The sequence below is a fragment of the Papaver somniferum genome, chromosome 10 (genome assembly GCF_003573695.1).
Source record: "Papaver somniferum cultivar HN1 chromosome 10, ASM357369v1, whole genome shotgun sequence".
Lineage (NCBI taxonomy): Eukaryota > Viridiplantae > Streptophyta > Magnoliopsida > Ranunculales > Papaveraceae > Papaver > Papaver somniferum.
The window spans coordinates 157,731,843-157,747,233 of record NC_039367.1 but is presented as its reverse complement, the minus strand read 5'-3'; the positions used below and the strand labels follow the sequence as shown (position 1 = coordinate 157,747,233).

The following is a 15,391-nucleotide window of genomic DNA, read 5'->3' as shown; positions in this document are numbered from 1 at the left end:
AATTTATTAATTAACTGGCAGAATTAGGGTTAGCAATTCGGAGGCCTTTTACAGAGATTCAATCACTGGAATTTATGGAGAAGTTCTGACACTAGTGAAGAATGAGATTTTAACCACTTCCTGGGCTTTGAAAAAACGACTTCCATGCCCCAGGGTAATTATAAGTTCTATGAGACCCAGTTGTTTTTAAGAGAAAAAGGAAAACATTCTTCTTTCACAGTCGTTTTATGAATGGGTATTTCCGTAAAAATTCAGGCTTTCCTATGGACTTACGAAACAACTGTGAGAATCAGAATTTTCTATGAGAAAAAAATTGTAAAAAGAAATTTCCCCATCTCCATAAAAATCTTCTTCTTCTTATCCATTCACTCACCACATCGATCTCTTCAATCTCTCATAAGAACCAAAAATTCCCAAATCTCAAATCCACTTTATTTTTTCATCCTTCACTTTCACCAGAAATTTCTTGACATCATTCGATCTAAGAAGAATATAGACAAAACCTAGCCATTAACTAAAACCCAGTAAACCAAATCAATCACTCTCCATCTCCGCCTATCTCTTAATATCTCTAACTAAACAACAAATAAGTAGAGGATGTTGATGAATATGGAGAAATCGTAAGGGATGATTCTGCTATCTTCTGGTCAGGGTTCCTTTACTCTTTCATTTTTTCTCACAATCCTTAGAGTTCTGATCGAGATATCCGTTTTATTTCATTTTTAGGGTTTTCAGTAAGAAAAGATGATGACCACAAGTATGGAGATCTTGTGAAACAATGAAAATGGTAAGATTAACTATTAATCGTCTATTTAGATTTTAACTGCGAACACTGAATTTAGCAATTTGTTATCTTGGTTATATTTGCTCGTGGATATAGTCTTCGAGAGCAATGAAAATCTCAATCTCACCTTAAGGAATTGTGAGCTTTTCTAGCAAGGTAATTTTTGATAAATTATGTTGTATATCTGTGATTTAATTAGAAATCTATTGCCTGTGTAAGGCTGTTTGTATCACATAAAGGTTTTAGTGTTTTATTTTTATTGTATTATCCGTGTGTATGATCGAACGCCATAGGAAAGGAATTTTGCAGACCCATCAACTTTAGCTGACTTTGATGTAGTATTTGCAGGAAGCAACAAAAAACTAAAGGTGTATTTAATAAAGTTTTATAGTCTGAGCAAGTGGGGATTTGATGAACGATGATAGATTGAACAAATTTTACATTATTTTTTATTATGATTCTATTTGTTTCTGTGGTTAATTTATAGGAAGCAAAACTTTTACAATCTGAGGAGGTGAGGATTTAATGGATGATGATAGATTGAACAAATTTTACATCCAGGTAAGGATTTGTTGCTGTGTTTAATGTATAGGAAGCGATTGTTTTACCTCCCTGGGTTTACACTTGTTCGTCCTGCACATTTCTGTTCATGAAAATATTAATTCACTGTTTTATTTAACATAATAAAGCTAGATGTTTAGCTAATCCATGTATGTATGTTGTGTTGACCTATGCTGCTACAAGTACTTGGGTAGTAGTTTATTCAATATGTGCTTTAAAGCATAAAATAAGGTTTGGCTTGTTCGTAGTGTTGAGCCAAGTTGCTCGTTGTTTGTTAACAACAAATTCTGTTGGTAAGACCACCCAGCTTCCCCAGTATATCTTAGAATCTGAGATAAAAGCTACAAATAGATCTGCCTGTAGTATAATCTGTACGCAGCCTCGTCGAATATCTTCCATGGAAGTTTCTGAAATAGTTGCTGCAGAGAGGGGTGAAAAATTGGGTGAAATTGTAAGTTATTCCTTCTGAATCTGCACACTCGCTTACAATGATTTGTGATGTTTTTCACTTACCATTTTCATCATTCGCAAACTTAAGTAATAAAGTTCCTCTATTCATTGTCTTCACAAAAGGTTGGCTATAAAGTTTGTTTGGAAGGTCAGAGAGGGAGGGATACTCGCCTTCTGTTTTGCACCATAGGCATTTTATTGAGGAGATTACTGCATGACAAAAGTTTAAAAGGTGTTACCCATGTTATTGTGGATAAGATTCATGAACATGGAATGAATGAAGGTAAAATCTAAAGCCTTTGGCACTCAAGTTTTATTCCTAGTTATCTTTTTGGTTATTCTACTATGTGATTCATTACATTTTCTAGTTATCCAGACTTTTTTCTTATCATACTAAGGGACCTTCTTCCACGGTGTCCAGAACTGAGGCTTATTTTGATGAGTGCAACCTTGAATGCAGAGCTATTTTTGACCTACTTTGGTGGGGCACCAATGATTTATATTCCGGTATATTTGACCACTTACTATTCCAGGGTTCAGTATTGTTTCTATATAAATGTTACAGTTTGGCTAGTTCATCATGATTTTGTTTGTATGTGATGAAACCATTTGATCGACTTTACAACAATTAACATTACAAGATTTACGTGACATAGGACCGTTCTAGAAAACTTACTTCCTAGAGAATTATAGACTACTACGGTCTACTTCCTGTTTATACTAATCTTTAGTTTTCTGTTTCCTTTTGTCTCAGTGACGGCCTTGGGAAAACATCATTATATGGTAGGAACACCATTGAAGATTTGTAAGCGCGGTAGTGACGCAGGATCATCATTGCCAAGTGTTGTTTGTGCATCTCCTGCATATGTTGTTATGCATGTGCTCTTCTTGGTTTCATAAATAGGTATGTCCACTTGTTTTCTCCTCAGACCCATGATAACCTTGTAGGTTACAATCAATTTCTTGGATTAACTAGAGGAACTTACCAAAAAGTTTGCATTTGTATCCTGAATCTGGTGTAAGCTTTGGTATTTGGGGTCATCGGGTACTGTGGTATAAGCTTGTCTTCCAAATATTTTTTTTGATCTTTGAACTTTTACACTATGGTTCCAGGAATACCGACGTTTAGTATATTGTTATCAATATTGATATTTCACGGATAAAAGTGTATCTAGTATCACAAGAAGAATGGCATCTTGTGTTTCAACCTTTTTCTCTTGGTCGTGGTGACTTTCTTAGTGCAATCTGATTTGCAGTAATTAAATGTAAGACTTCTTTATGAGCCTGATCTTTGTATGCTTAAATAATGGCAAGATGGTAGCGGATTAACCAAGTTCGGAAATTTTTTAGTTTCCTGGAATTAATGTGGTCGTGTGTACCAAGCTAACTTTAGGTGGCTACTGCTCATGGGTGCCATTCATTTTTTTAACTTATTTTCCAAAGGTACGCCCTGCGAAAACTTGTGAACTGCTCATGGTTGTAAACAATAACATTTGCCAATGCCACTTGTATAGGTAGTATTAGATTTTACAATATGAGTTGAGATTTTGATTGAGCTATAAGACTTTCAATTGCTAAATTTGGTCTATTTTTGATAACATTTATGGATTTAGAATTGATGGATTTGTGAAATGCATGTTCGGTAGAATGTCAACGAACATTTATAATTACTACGCGAACAGCCTTTTTAGAGGCTAGTTTCGACGCGTATAGATGGGGTTTTAGCTAATAGTTTCTTCTCGAGAAATGTCTGTTATAGTGTCATCTATGGTTTTTCAACAGGGCATGTTGTTTGGAATTGTAGTTTCGAATATGGAGCGTGGAACGTACCGGCAGTCAAGTCAATTTTCTGAATTCAGCACCTTTGCATGTTTTTCCATCTAATTTTGTGCCATTTAGACTCTGAATTTGGTATGGGTTTCTTCTAAGAATATGTGTAAGGTTATTTGTTTTTTCCAAAATGATATGATATGTTTGATTTGCAGACTTGTAGAAATGATTTTCATTTATTATTTCCGTAGTAGTTTTAACATTGGAAACTAGATTTTTAAGAGATCCCATTAAATATATATACATCTAGAGAAAGATGCCGTGAACTGTGGTAAGCGTACTAGTTTATGTGGTACTCCATTTTTGTTCTGGGAACTAAAACTATATGATGGATTTGGTTTGCTTACTAATTGAATGGAAAATTATAAATGTGAACTATGGATCAAGTGTACTTATTAGTTTGCATTTTAAATCAAATGCAACAAAAAGGTGCTTTGAATCAAATTAACAATCGTAGTTGGATGTAGTAATGCGGGTGTTTGAATTTGGACTTGGAATGTCTGTAGCTTTGTCATCCATAAATAGTGTTGAATTAACAGCCACCTTGCAACTGAATGCTAGTTGGATTACAGATATTGACAGACGCCTTGCAGTGCTAAACAAAATGATGATCGACCTGCTGCAAGTATAATTTTTGTTTCGGATTTTAAATTGTGGTTCTTGTAGTAACCGTTGTTGTCCTTGTGATTATTGGTTCGTACTAGTACTATGAAACATGTAAAAGAATCTATGAAAAAGAAAAATTATCTTTTTTTTTCGGTAGATTCTTTTTATTGTTTTTAATTATAATATAACACCTTCATAAGAAGGAGATTTCAGTCCCTAACGTGATTGCATGAAACTTGTAACCTTGAACTTTATCATCTTAACTGAATCAGGATTCATAACTATGTTTTACTTCTTGTATGTATAATTTTTTGAATGCTCTAGATTTAAACTTACTATCATTGTTTATTTACAGGAAGTTGCAAGGAAAGATGATGCTGGTAATGTGATTTTCCAGTGCAAATCAAATTGGTTGCATTTCATCACTGTTTATTTGCATGAAGTTAATGGAAAGATGATGCTCTTGGTAATGACGATTGCTCGGATAACATAATTTGAATTCATTTCGTAAGCTGCTGGAACTGCTTATATTAAAATGAACAGATTTTAGGCTAAATGAATTTGTACTGATAACCTTCCTAATATTTTGATTATTTTCAGGTGGTTTACATTCCAAGAGGGAGCAGGTGGAACTAAAGCTTGATTATATATGGGAACGGATGCAACTATGGACCTCCCTACGAGTTTCAATTGGCAAGTATGCTCCGTAAGGATCTCAATTGGTGAAGTTCGTGGATTTTCTCCTAAGACTTCTACCAATCTACTGTGTATGCTTTCTGAATTCCTCAATTACTTAATGAGTTATGGGCGGGATATTTTACATATGAAAATTAGCTGCAATCATATGTTTTCTTCAAATTTCAATTTAAGTAGATACTTGTATGTGTTTAGGTGGTTATAGTGTCGAGAAGATTCCTTGTCTCATTTCCTCTTTTTTGCTGATAATTGATGTAATCTTGGTTGGCTTTTGTTTACAGCTTAGGGCTGGAGCAATGACCTGATTTGAGCTAGGTTGTCAGAAACTGAAGGCATAGATAGTGAAACGTTATGGTTTGTTAAGTTTGTAATAGTAGGATATTAGTCTCCAACTTTTTCATACTTGAAACTTGTAGTATTAGAAAGTTGAAATTGTAAACTGAATACACTTTTCAATACAAATTGATTTTTAAAGTCATTATCAATTTTTTAATTTGTATTATTTTTTCAATTGCGATTCAGCTTGTAGTAATTCAGTTGAATCATCTTTGGATTCAGCTGAATCAATATCAATTTTTTTAATAAAATATTACCAGTAAAACCACTGCGTCCATCAGTAACTGTCTATTTAATGTTGAAGAAAGTCGTTTTTTTAAAGAATTGAACATTTGCCAGACACAGTCGTTGTGAGAAAAACCACTCCTAGAATACTGCTGATGGACACAATGATTTTTTGTGATATAACTTCTTTTCCTGACAGTGGTTTAACTTCCATTTTCCATTAGTGTGATTTGTCAAGACAGAGATGGTATGGGTGTTTGATTTGTCAAGAACTGTCTGGATATTCGAAAATAATTGTTGCAGTCACCGGCCGGGATTAGGGTTGAAGACATGGAGGTGTTCCACTGATATTCAATCTCTGAAACTAAATGGGTTTGTTCCTGGGACCTAGACAGGTCTGGCATGGGTCTTTGTTTCGATCATAATTGTTTGGAATCACGGATTTGGAGAAAATATCATTCTCGGGTTTATCTTCCTACCAGAAAGTTCAGTTTGGAATTCGAGAGAATTTTGGGAGATTTAATCACTGGATTTGGTTGGATTGGGCTTGATGGAGTTCAACAAGACTGGTAAGGTCCTTAGAATCGACCAGATATGGCTAGATGATCGAGTTTGATTAAAACAGGGAAGTAGGGTTTTCAGAGTCCAAATATGTTCACACTCCTCTAACGAGTGTATCTTTCACATATTCTTCTGATTGGTTGATTATTTAACTGATGGCCCCATTACCCTCCATGTTAAGAATCACAACCCTCGTTACATAAATCCCTAAATTAAATCAAGGGTAGAAATTGAAATGTGAAATATACACTCGTTAAGGAGTGTGCACGAATTCACACTCAGGGTTTTCATGGGTTTATTTCTCACTTTCCCGTGTCAAGTGGAGGCTGGCATGATTCTAGAAGAGTTTGACGCAATATCTGTCATGTTGGAAATATGTTTAAAGAGTGAAGGAGTTAAATAGAGAAAGATAACCAACATCAGGCGTGTGAAGAGATAAAGAAGGAAATAAAATCTCGAGATATTGCAGAGGAGGATTATTTGCATTGAATTTTGAGATTGGAAGACCCTGTCGAGTATAAAAGAGGTTCTGAGGATACTAGGGAGGGCGACTGAGAGTTTTGGATAAAACAGAGAGCTACAAACGAATAAATCAAGCTCTGCAGCAATTCTGCTGCTGCTTCCATTGAAGAAGAAGAACGAAGAACATTGACTCCCAGAAACAGTCGTAGAAAGCAGGCTTATATTCAACAACAATTCTTATCTATCGTTTACGGTTCCACTCGCAATAGAGTTTTGGTAACTGAACTGCTTTGGTCACTGGAGGTCATTAGTGATTCAAATCGTTGTAAGAAATTTTCATTATTTTTAATACAATGATTAATCGATTTTCTTCCATATCTCTTCATATGGGTAGCTAATTAAATTTTTAGGGTTTTGGAGGAAACTACTTCTAGCATGTAATTTTTGGTATTTAATTTTCTTTTAATTATTACTCTCCAATTAGCTTTAATTGTCTATAAATTTTCTCTTCTTTAAATGCTTCATAATAACTGTTTTGAATCGTCTTCGGTGGTCGATCTTTTATAAGAGAAGGAAAATTAGGCCTTAGAATATCGACTTGAGTCGAATTGATATTTCATTAACGATAAATTTTCCAAGGCATGAGATTGGGTTCAAAATTGTCTTGTGTAGTTTTGAGAGTAGATTACAGAAAATAATTATTGAATTTACAACCGTTAGAAGTAGTGGAATCGGAAATCCTAGACCTATATCTCTTCATCTTGTTACGGTATTGTGCACTTATATTATAATTTTTAGTATTTTTATTTATTAAGTCTAAAAATCAAAATCTTTAAAAAGTCCAAGCGAACGATACTCTACTTACCACTGTAAAAACAACATCAGTTTTTGGCACCGCCGATGCGGATTTGTATTTAGGTTAGGTTTTAGATTTTTTTTTGTAAATATTTTGGTAGTTTAGAATTTATTTTGTTTTATTTTCTTTATTTTACGTTGGGTATCTTTCTAGCCTTTGTGTGCAGGTTTAATTTAACATTTATTGGATAATAAAACTGGACAACGAAAAAGGTAAGTAAAGATATTCCATTTTTTTTCCTTTTTTTGTAGAATTGATATTTGGAAGAGTTTTATTTTATTTTATTTGTACATAGTTAATTTAGGATTCTTTTTATTTTTTGTAAATATTTTATTTTTTATTTATTAAAAAAACATGTGCACACAACAATTGCATCGTCAGATACCGAATTTTAGAAAAACTTGTGGTTTAGTACGGCGAACCCTCTGAGCGTTATCATCCGAAACACCACCCAGTACCGTTGACTAGTCTTTCACTGTATGTATATTTTGCGTGAGGTAACCTGAGGCTACCAAGTTTAGTTGACACTGCATTTGCATGTGCACAGAAAATGTCGAGTTGGTATTATAAAGACCAATATTATGATTATTTGACTGAGTATCGAAATGGACAATATCCGTACTATGACCGAAGTGTGGATAGTACTTGCGACCACTACCGACCTTCTGAAGGTTATGGTTCATACCATGGTGATCCCAATTACTATTCGCACGTCCACCAATCATACGAATGGGCGAATAAGCAATATTATAATGAAAAAATGAGAGTTCTCCATCTTTAGAGGATTTAATCAAAAAATTACCACCATTTCCTGATGAATATAAAACTCATTCCTTAGAAGATGCACTCAAACAGTTTCAACAAGTGACTGGTATATCACGTAGTGATGAATATTCAAGTCTTTCTTTAGAGGATTCAATTAAGAAGTTCAATGAAACTACACGTGAATCTGCGCATCAATATCGAATAATCCTGGATAGAATGTGTGAGACTGTTAATAAGTATGTGGAACAATATGCACCTAAGAGCAACCACAGTCATGACCAAATTTGGGGACTATACCCAAATTTGGTCCCAAATTCAGCCGCAGTGGTACTGACTAAAACCATATTTAGTCCAGTTAATTAGGGTTTGCGACCAAATGTGGTCGCCAACCCAGATTAAAATGATTAATAGTGGGACGGAAGTATAGTGGGCGTATGATTTCAGACGGAAGTATAGTGGACGCTCCACATCGGGCGTACGTATAAATAACGTATGATAATGGGGCGGATGTATATAGAGCGTTTGAGTTAGGTGTTATTATAAACACCGCCGGGCCATACGTAGATAAAACCTACGCCCCATAGCAGACGCAGTTATTAAAAACGCCTGGTTTGGACGCAGTTACTAAAAGCGCCTGGTCCGGGCGCATGTATTATGACCGTATGCGGGAGACGGACGTATTATTAACGTCTGTGTGAGACGCATGTTTTATGGGCGTATGAGTGAGACGCATGTTTTATGGGCGTATGAGTGAGGCGCATATATTACGACCGTATGGAGTGGGCGCATGTTTTAGAAGCGTCTGGGATGGGCGCATATATTTGCCCTAGATTTTTCGTCTGTTTTCGTCTTTTTTTTTTCTTCTGTAAAAACTGTTTATGTAAAAGGAGGAGGAGAAGAAGAGATAATCACGTCTATATCCAGACGGATTTTCCGTTCACGTCTCACTCAGACGCACGTAATACAAACGCTTGATTCAGACGCATGTATTACAGACGTCCCACTCAGACGCACTTATTACAGCCGTCGCTCTCACACGCACGTATTACAAACGTCCCACATAGACACAGGTATTACAAACGTCCCACTCAGACGCTCCTTCTTTAAACGCCCCAACCAGACGCTTCTTAAATGCACGCTCCACTCAGACGCTTCTTCTATAAACGTCTCACCCAGACGCATAATCCATTAACGCCCGAAACATACGCATAATCCATTAACGCCCGAAACATACGCACTTTATATCTCCGCACGAGTGATACGCACTTTTCATCTCCGTCCCAGTAGACGCACTTTCCATCGCCGTCCCATATCCGGCGTTAGTTATACCTGCGCCTCAATCAAGCGGGCATTATACCTCCGTTTCATTCAAACGCATAATAAAAATCCGCTTCATCAACAGACGTGAGTATAAGTTACGTCTGGCATCGTGCGTTAGTGTAAGTTACGCTTCACCAAATTTGGTGTTATCCCACTGCGCTTGGGTCACCCAAAATACCAAATTTTTTTGGTTTTTAGTCTGGCTTTTGGTATTTGGTCCGTCTCATGACTGTGGTTGCTCTAAGGATATTGCTCATAATGATCTTGAATTCCAAAATAATGTTTCTAATCCTACCCCTGATAATACATATAATTGTTCACCTAATTTAGAGGACGAGGTTAGAATTGAAAACACTACATGTTTAGACAAGGTTCAACCATCTTTATATTATGATGATGAGGATAGTGTCGATGAAGAGTTTGAAATATGTGGTCATAATATTGAGGAAATTGTTACACCAATTGAGCCTTAAGATGATAATGTTGTTTCTAGTTCAAATCCTAATAATATTGTTGATTATTCACCTATTCAAAAGGATGGGGATTTGACTAGGGATACCATTGTTTTCGACGCTGTAGTATATCATTGTGATTATGAAGTTGATGATGGTTTAGAGGAAAGAGTTTATCTTGAGACTAATGTTTTAGAGTCTACCAATTTGGAAACAATAGTCTCTGCTGAGGATTATGGAAATGTAGAACCACATGATTACAACCTAGAAGAAATAAAAGACCATTTTCCTAAATCTGATAATTTAGAAATTAAGGAAATTGTGACTAGTTTATCCAAGGATATTGACAACTCTAAGTTTGGGGGTGAATATCATTCTCCCCGTGGTTTACTTTGACTCTTACAAAGGTCCCTAATTTGGGACTTGAGTTATGTGCCTCTACCATCTTAAGAGACTATCTTCATGCACATTTTCCTGAACCTAGTTATGTCCAGAAAGAAACTCAGTTGATAGAAACCCATCCTCTGGTTGATGTGGTTAATCCGGTCCATGATACCTTAATTGATTTTGTTGTCCCACCAATTTTTTATTTAGCAAATGTGGGAGTATCTCAATTTGAAATGTGTCATTGTATAGTTTTTAGAACTAAACCTAATTATTTTAGGAGATTAGAATTGTCGACACATTTACTTAAGAACGACCACCATTATGGTCAACTATGTAAGTCAAATATAATTGACTTTGAGGATCCACAATTATTCAGGTTATTATTATGTGCTTCTAAGTTTTTATTTGAGTTTTTGCAGACTCTACAACCTGATTCCGCGGATCCTGTCTATGAGGAAACTCAGCCAATGAATATTTTTTATCTAGACCCTTTTATAAAACCTGAACCCGAACCACAACTAGATATAGTTGTCTTAAATAAAAAACTTGATAAGGGTGCATTTGGTTGGTTCACTTTCTTGGTATGCTGTAATTTTCTTCTTTTTGTGGTAGCTTTATTTGGTTTTGATGACCCACGTATGTTCCGACTACTACTTTATGATTTTGTGTGGTGACTAATAATTCTACCGAAGTCTGGCTGAAGACAATAAACTTAGCGTTGTAGGGAGGCAATCCATACATGGTGATATTAAGGTCCCTATGGAGGACCCTCTTCTTGTTGTACAATATTATTTTTTTGCTTTATTTTTGTCTTATTCCCCATGGAAGGATTGCTACGCTTCATCCAGGTACTATCTTTCTGACTTCTGTCTTTACTGTTTCCTCTTGTTACTTATATTTTTGGTACTGCACTTTCATTTTGAAACATTGAGGACAATGTTAGATTTTAGTTTGGGGGTGAGGGAAAAACTTTGAGTTAGTTTTTAATAATAAATTTATAAAAATAAATAAATAAATAAAACTTCAGAGCCTAGAAATTTATGCCTATTAAGGATGGCACTAACCAGTCTAAGTGGATGGAAGTATCTTGGTTATAGGAGTTTAGGAACCAATCTGAGTAGATGGAAACATTTAAAGGGTATATTCATAAAAGCACAGAGCTTAGGTGTTAGAAATAACATGGTAGTTTCGCTATATCTCGTTGAGTCCTTTTCACTTCTGTTTTTATTTTGTTTTCTTTTTAAAAATATGTTTCTCTAAGTGATTAGGTGGGGCTCACGAATCAAGTTGTCACCATTGCTAGGGTGAAATAGAGTGATTGAGATACCATTAAAAAAAAATTAACACTTGGATCGCAATATGTGTGTGTTTTCCCTGTCTCCGATGCCTAAACAAGCGTGGAACGCAGGATCCAAGGGAACTATCATGTAATCTGCTGACAAGAAGCATGCGCTTGGATCCAAAAGATCAAATTATGCAGTTAAAAAAAAAATTGAGACCAGACCACCAAACCAACCGGAATAAATTCAATAAAGTCGACCATTGGTTCCCTTGTATATGCCAGTTGTGTTGACCTAGAGTTAGGATTATCGACCACTGATTCCCTTGTATATGCCAGTGGTGTTGATATTAGTCAGACCGGTATCTCAGTCCATTAGGATAGGTTCATCTTGGCAGTGGCCTTTAGACAGATATGGGAAACACCGTTCACCTTAGTCGACATCAAAACCATCTACGTTTTTCTCTAAATCCATCTTCTTAATCTATCCATGTGATTTGTTGACTCCGGATATGATGTCCATAGTGAGACTATCTGAGTAGAGATCTGCCACTTATATATGAATTTTAGTATGCTTGAGTGCAAACTCGTGTACAACAATTGGAATTTCGTATCAGGGTACTTCCTCCTGTAGCTAATAAGAGTATGCCAACCAAGGAGATTCTTTAGTGCCTTCCAAGGTTCTGCGTAGATAGCTAGGGTTTTGAGTAAAGGTTTTGTGGGTACACCTCTTGTAAACCCTCCCGAGACTATAACTCGTCCACTAGGGCCACCTAGGGGTTTAAAGGCTTGTTGACACGCTAAGTGCAATCGCGATGCTTGCGACAATGAGTTTGGAATTGATTTTTCTCGGGACTAGCAAATAGTAAGTTTGGGGGTATTTGATAGGCACTTTTATGTGTGTGATTTGTCTCAGTTTTATACATTGTTAGTGCCCGATTTTGTACTTATTTGATTATTTTATGTTTTTATAGGTGTTTTTGGAGAAATAAGCTTTTGTGGAGAAATTGGCTATAAAAGTGGCATTTAAACCTCCAGAAAAATGTACCAAAGGACCCCAAAAATGCGTCGGAGGCTCCCTCAGAGTGTGTTAAAAACGCCCCAGAAAATTTGTTAAAAACACCCAAGAAATTTGCTAAAGTAACCCCAGAAATTTGCTAAGGGACATCATAATTACTAAGGGGCGCCCTAATTGCTAAAGGGACACCACTTTTGGATAAGGGGCGACCTCATCTTCAACCTTTTAAAAATCGTTTTTGGCTGGAAAATTTACTAATTAACTGGCAGAATTAGAGTTAGCAATTCGGAGGCCTTTTACAGAGAATCAATCGCTGGAATTCATGGTGAAGCTTTGATTTGTCAAGACAGAGATGGTATGGGTGTTTGATTTGTCTAGAATTGTCTGGATAATCGAAAACAATTGTTGCAGTCACCGTACGGGATTAGTGTTGAAGACATGGAGGTGTTCCACTGAGATTCAATCTCTGAAACTAAATGAGTTTGTTCCTGGGACCTAGACAGGTCTGGCATGGGTCTTTGTTTCGATCATAATTGTCTGGAATCACGTATTTGGAGAAAATATCATTCTCGGGTTATCTTTCTGCCGGAAAGTTCAATTTGGAATTCGAGAGAATTTTGGGAGATTTAATCACTGGATTTGGTTGGATTGGGATTGATGGAGTTCAACAAGACTGGTAAGGTCCTTAGAATCGACCAGATATGTCTAGATGATCGGGTTTGATTAAAACAGGGAAGTAGGGTTTTCACGGGTTTATTTCTCACTTTCCCGCGTCAAATGGAGGCTGGTATGATTTTAGAAGAGTTTGACGCAATATCTGTCATGTTGGAAATATGTTTGGAGCGTGAAGGAGTTAAATAGGGAAAGATAACCAACACCAGGCGTGTGAAGTGACAGGGACGGATCTAGGATTTATTGTTTGGGGGGACAAATATATAGGCAAAGAAGTAATGCCGTAAAAGTAGGTGGCCGAAGGCCGTGATTTTTTTTTTTGGCCGTTGTTTTTTCTTTGAAATGGTGTCACCAAAATGCCCAATAAGTTGTAGATGTTTAAATTAGTGGCTGGATTTGGTAATTTGATAGTTTTCATTTCTTTTCGACGTAATTTTGGTATTCAAGCACAGTTTTATACGATAAATGTCCAGTACCTGTACTTTTTATAGTAAATATATCGTAGAGAATTCAAGACTCTTTAAGTGATATATAACGATAATGGGGACAAATCTATAAATACTTAAAAATTTCAAGCCTACTAAGATAATTAACTAAAGCCTAATATGTAATTAGGAAATTTTAGGGGGGACTGTTGTCCCCACTAGACCTTGTGTAGCTCCGTGCCTGTGAAGAGATAAAGAAGGAAATAAAATCTCGATATATTGCGGGGGGGGATTATTTGCATTGAATAGTGAGATTGGAAGACCCTGTCGAGTATAAAAGAGGTTCCGAGGATACCAGGGAGGGGATGGAGAGTTTTGGATATAACATAGAGCTACAAACGAAGAAATCAAGCTCTGCAGCAATTCTGCTGCTTCTGCCATTGAAAAAGAAGAACGAAGAACATTGACTCTCAGAAACAGTCGTAGAAAGCAGTCTTATATTCAACATCAATTCTTATCTATCGTTTACGGTTCCACTCGCAATAGACTTTTGGTAACTGAACTGCTTTGGTCACTGGAGGTCATTAGCGATTCAAATCGTTGTAAGAAATTTCATTATTTTTAATACAATGATTAATCGATTTTCTTCCACATTTCTTCATATGGGTAGCTAATTAAATTTCTAGGGTTTTGGAGGAAACTACTTCTAGCATGTAATTTTTGGTATTTAATTTTCTTTTAATTATTACTCTCCAATTAGCTTTAATTGTCTAGAAATTTTCTCTTCTTTAAATGCTTCATAGTCTTCGGCGATCGATCTTTTATAAGCGAAGGAAAATTAGGCCTTAGAATATCGACTTGAGTCGAATTAATATTTCATTAAAGATAAATTTTCCAAGGCATGAGATTGGGTTCAAAATTGTCTTGTGTAGTTTTGGGAGTAGATTAGAGAAAATAATTATTGAATTTTCAACCGTTAGAAGTAGTGGAATCCGATATCCTAGACCTATCTCTCTTTATCTTGTTATCGTATTGTGCACTTATATTATAATTTTTAGTATTTTTATTTATTAAGTCTAGAATCAAAATCTTTAAAAAGTCCGAGCGAACGATACTCTACTTACCACTTGTAAAACAACATCGGATGAGTATATAGCTTTACTTGAGAATGATACTTGGATTTTAGTTCCAAATGATCCATCTTACAATGTGCTTGGCAATAAATGGGTTTATAAGATTAAATTGAAAGCATATGGTACTATAGAAAGATATAGGCTAGACTTGTAGCAAAAGGCTACAATCAGCTTGATGGAGTAGATTTCTTTGAGACTTTTAGCTAGTCATGTGGCTAAAGCAACAACTATCATGGGTTTTCTTACATTGGCACTCTCCAAAAAGTGGTCTAATAGGCAATTAGACATCAACAATGCCTTTTTACATGGATTTCTTGATGAAGATGTCTATATGGTACAGCCTAAAGGTTTGGAAGATACTCAACATCTAGACTGTATGTAAGCTCAAGAAAAGTCTGTATGGACTCAAACAGGCTCCAAGGGCCTGGTTTGAGAGATTTTGTGGCTCATTGATAGAATTTGGTTTCTCAATATCAAAATGTGACCATTCTATGTGTAGTTATCTACACTATAAATAAGTAATCAGGATCACTGTAGAAATTGAAGATAAACACCTCAAAGAGGCGGAAGAAC

General features: G+C 35.9%; 1 protein-coding gene across 5 annotated transcripts; it reads left to right on the top strand.

The window, feature by feature from the left end:
* The first annotated feature begins 312 nt into the window (after positions 1–312).
* Positions 313–5,288, top strand: LOC113319583 (DExH-box ATP-dependent RNA helicase DExH3-like). Of its 5 annotated transcripts, XR_003345654.1 has the most exons (10): positions 313–646; positions 727–787; positions 1,272–1,796; positions 1,919–2,078; positions 2,164–2,302; positions 2,550–2,699; positions 3,578–3,706; positions 4,587–4,697; positions 4,832–4,998; positions 5,209–5,288. XR_003345654.1 is itself a non-coding variant. In XM_026567835.1 (6 exons), the coding sequence occupies exons 2-5, from the start codon at positions 1,497–1,499 to the stop codon at positions 2,550–2,552; spliced, it is 594 nt and encodes a 197-aa protein (XP_026423620.1). In that variant the 5' UTR covers positions 313–646; positions 727–1,496; the 3' UTR covers positions 2,553–2,699; positions 2,909–2,952. The 5 variants fall into 5 exon arrangements, 1 of the variants encoding a protein (XP_026423620.1); XR_003345655.1 differs by having other exon boundaries at positions 727–1,796; positions 2,217–2,302; XR_003345653.1 differs by having other exon boundaries at positions 727–1,796.
* Positions 5,289–15,391: the final 10,103 nt, after the last annotated feature.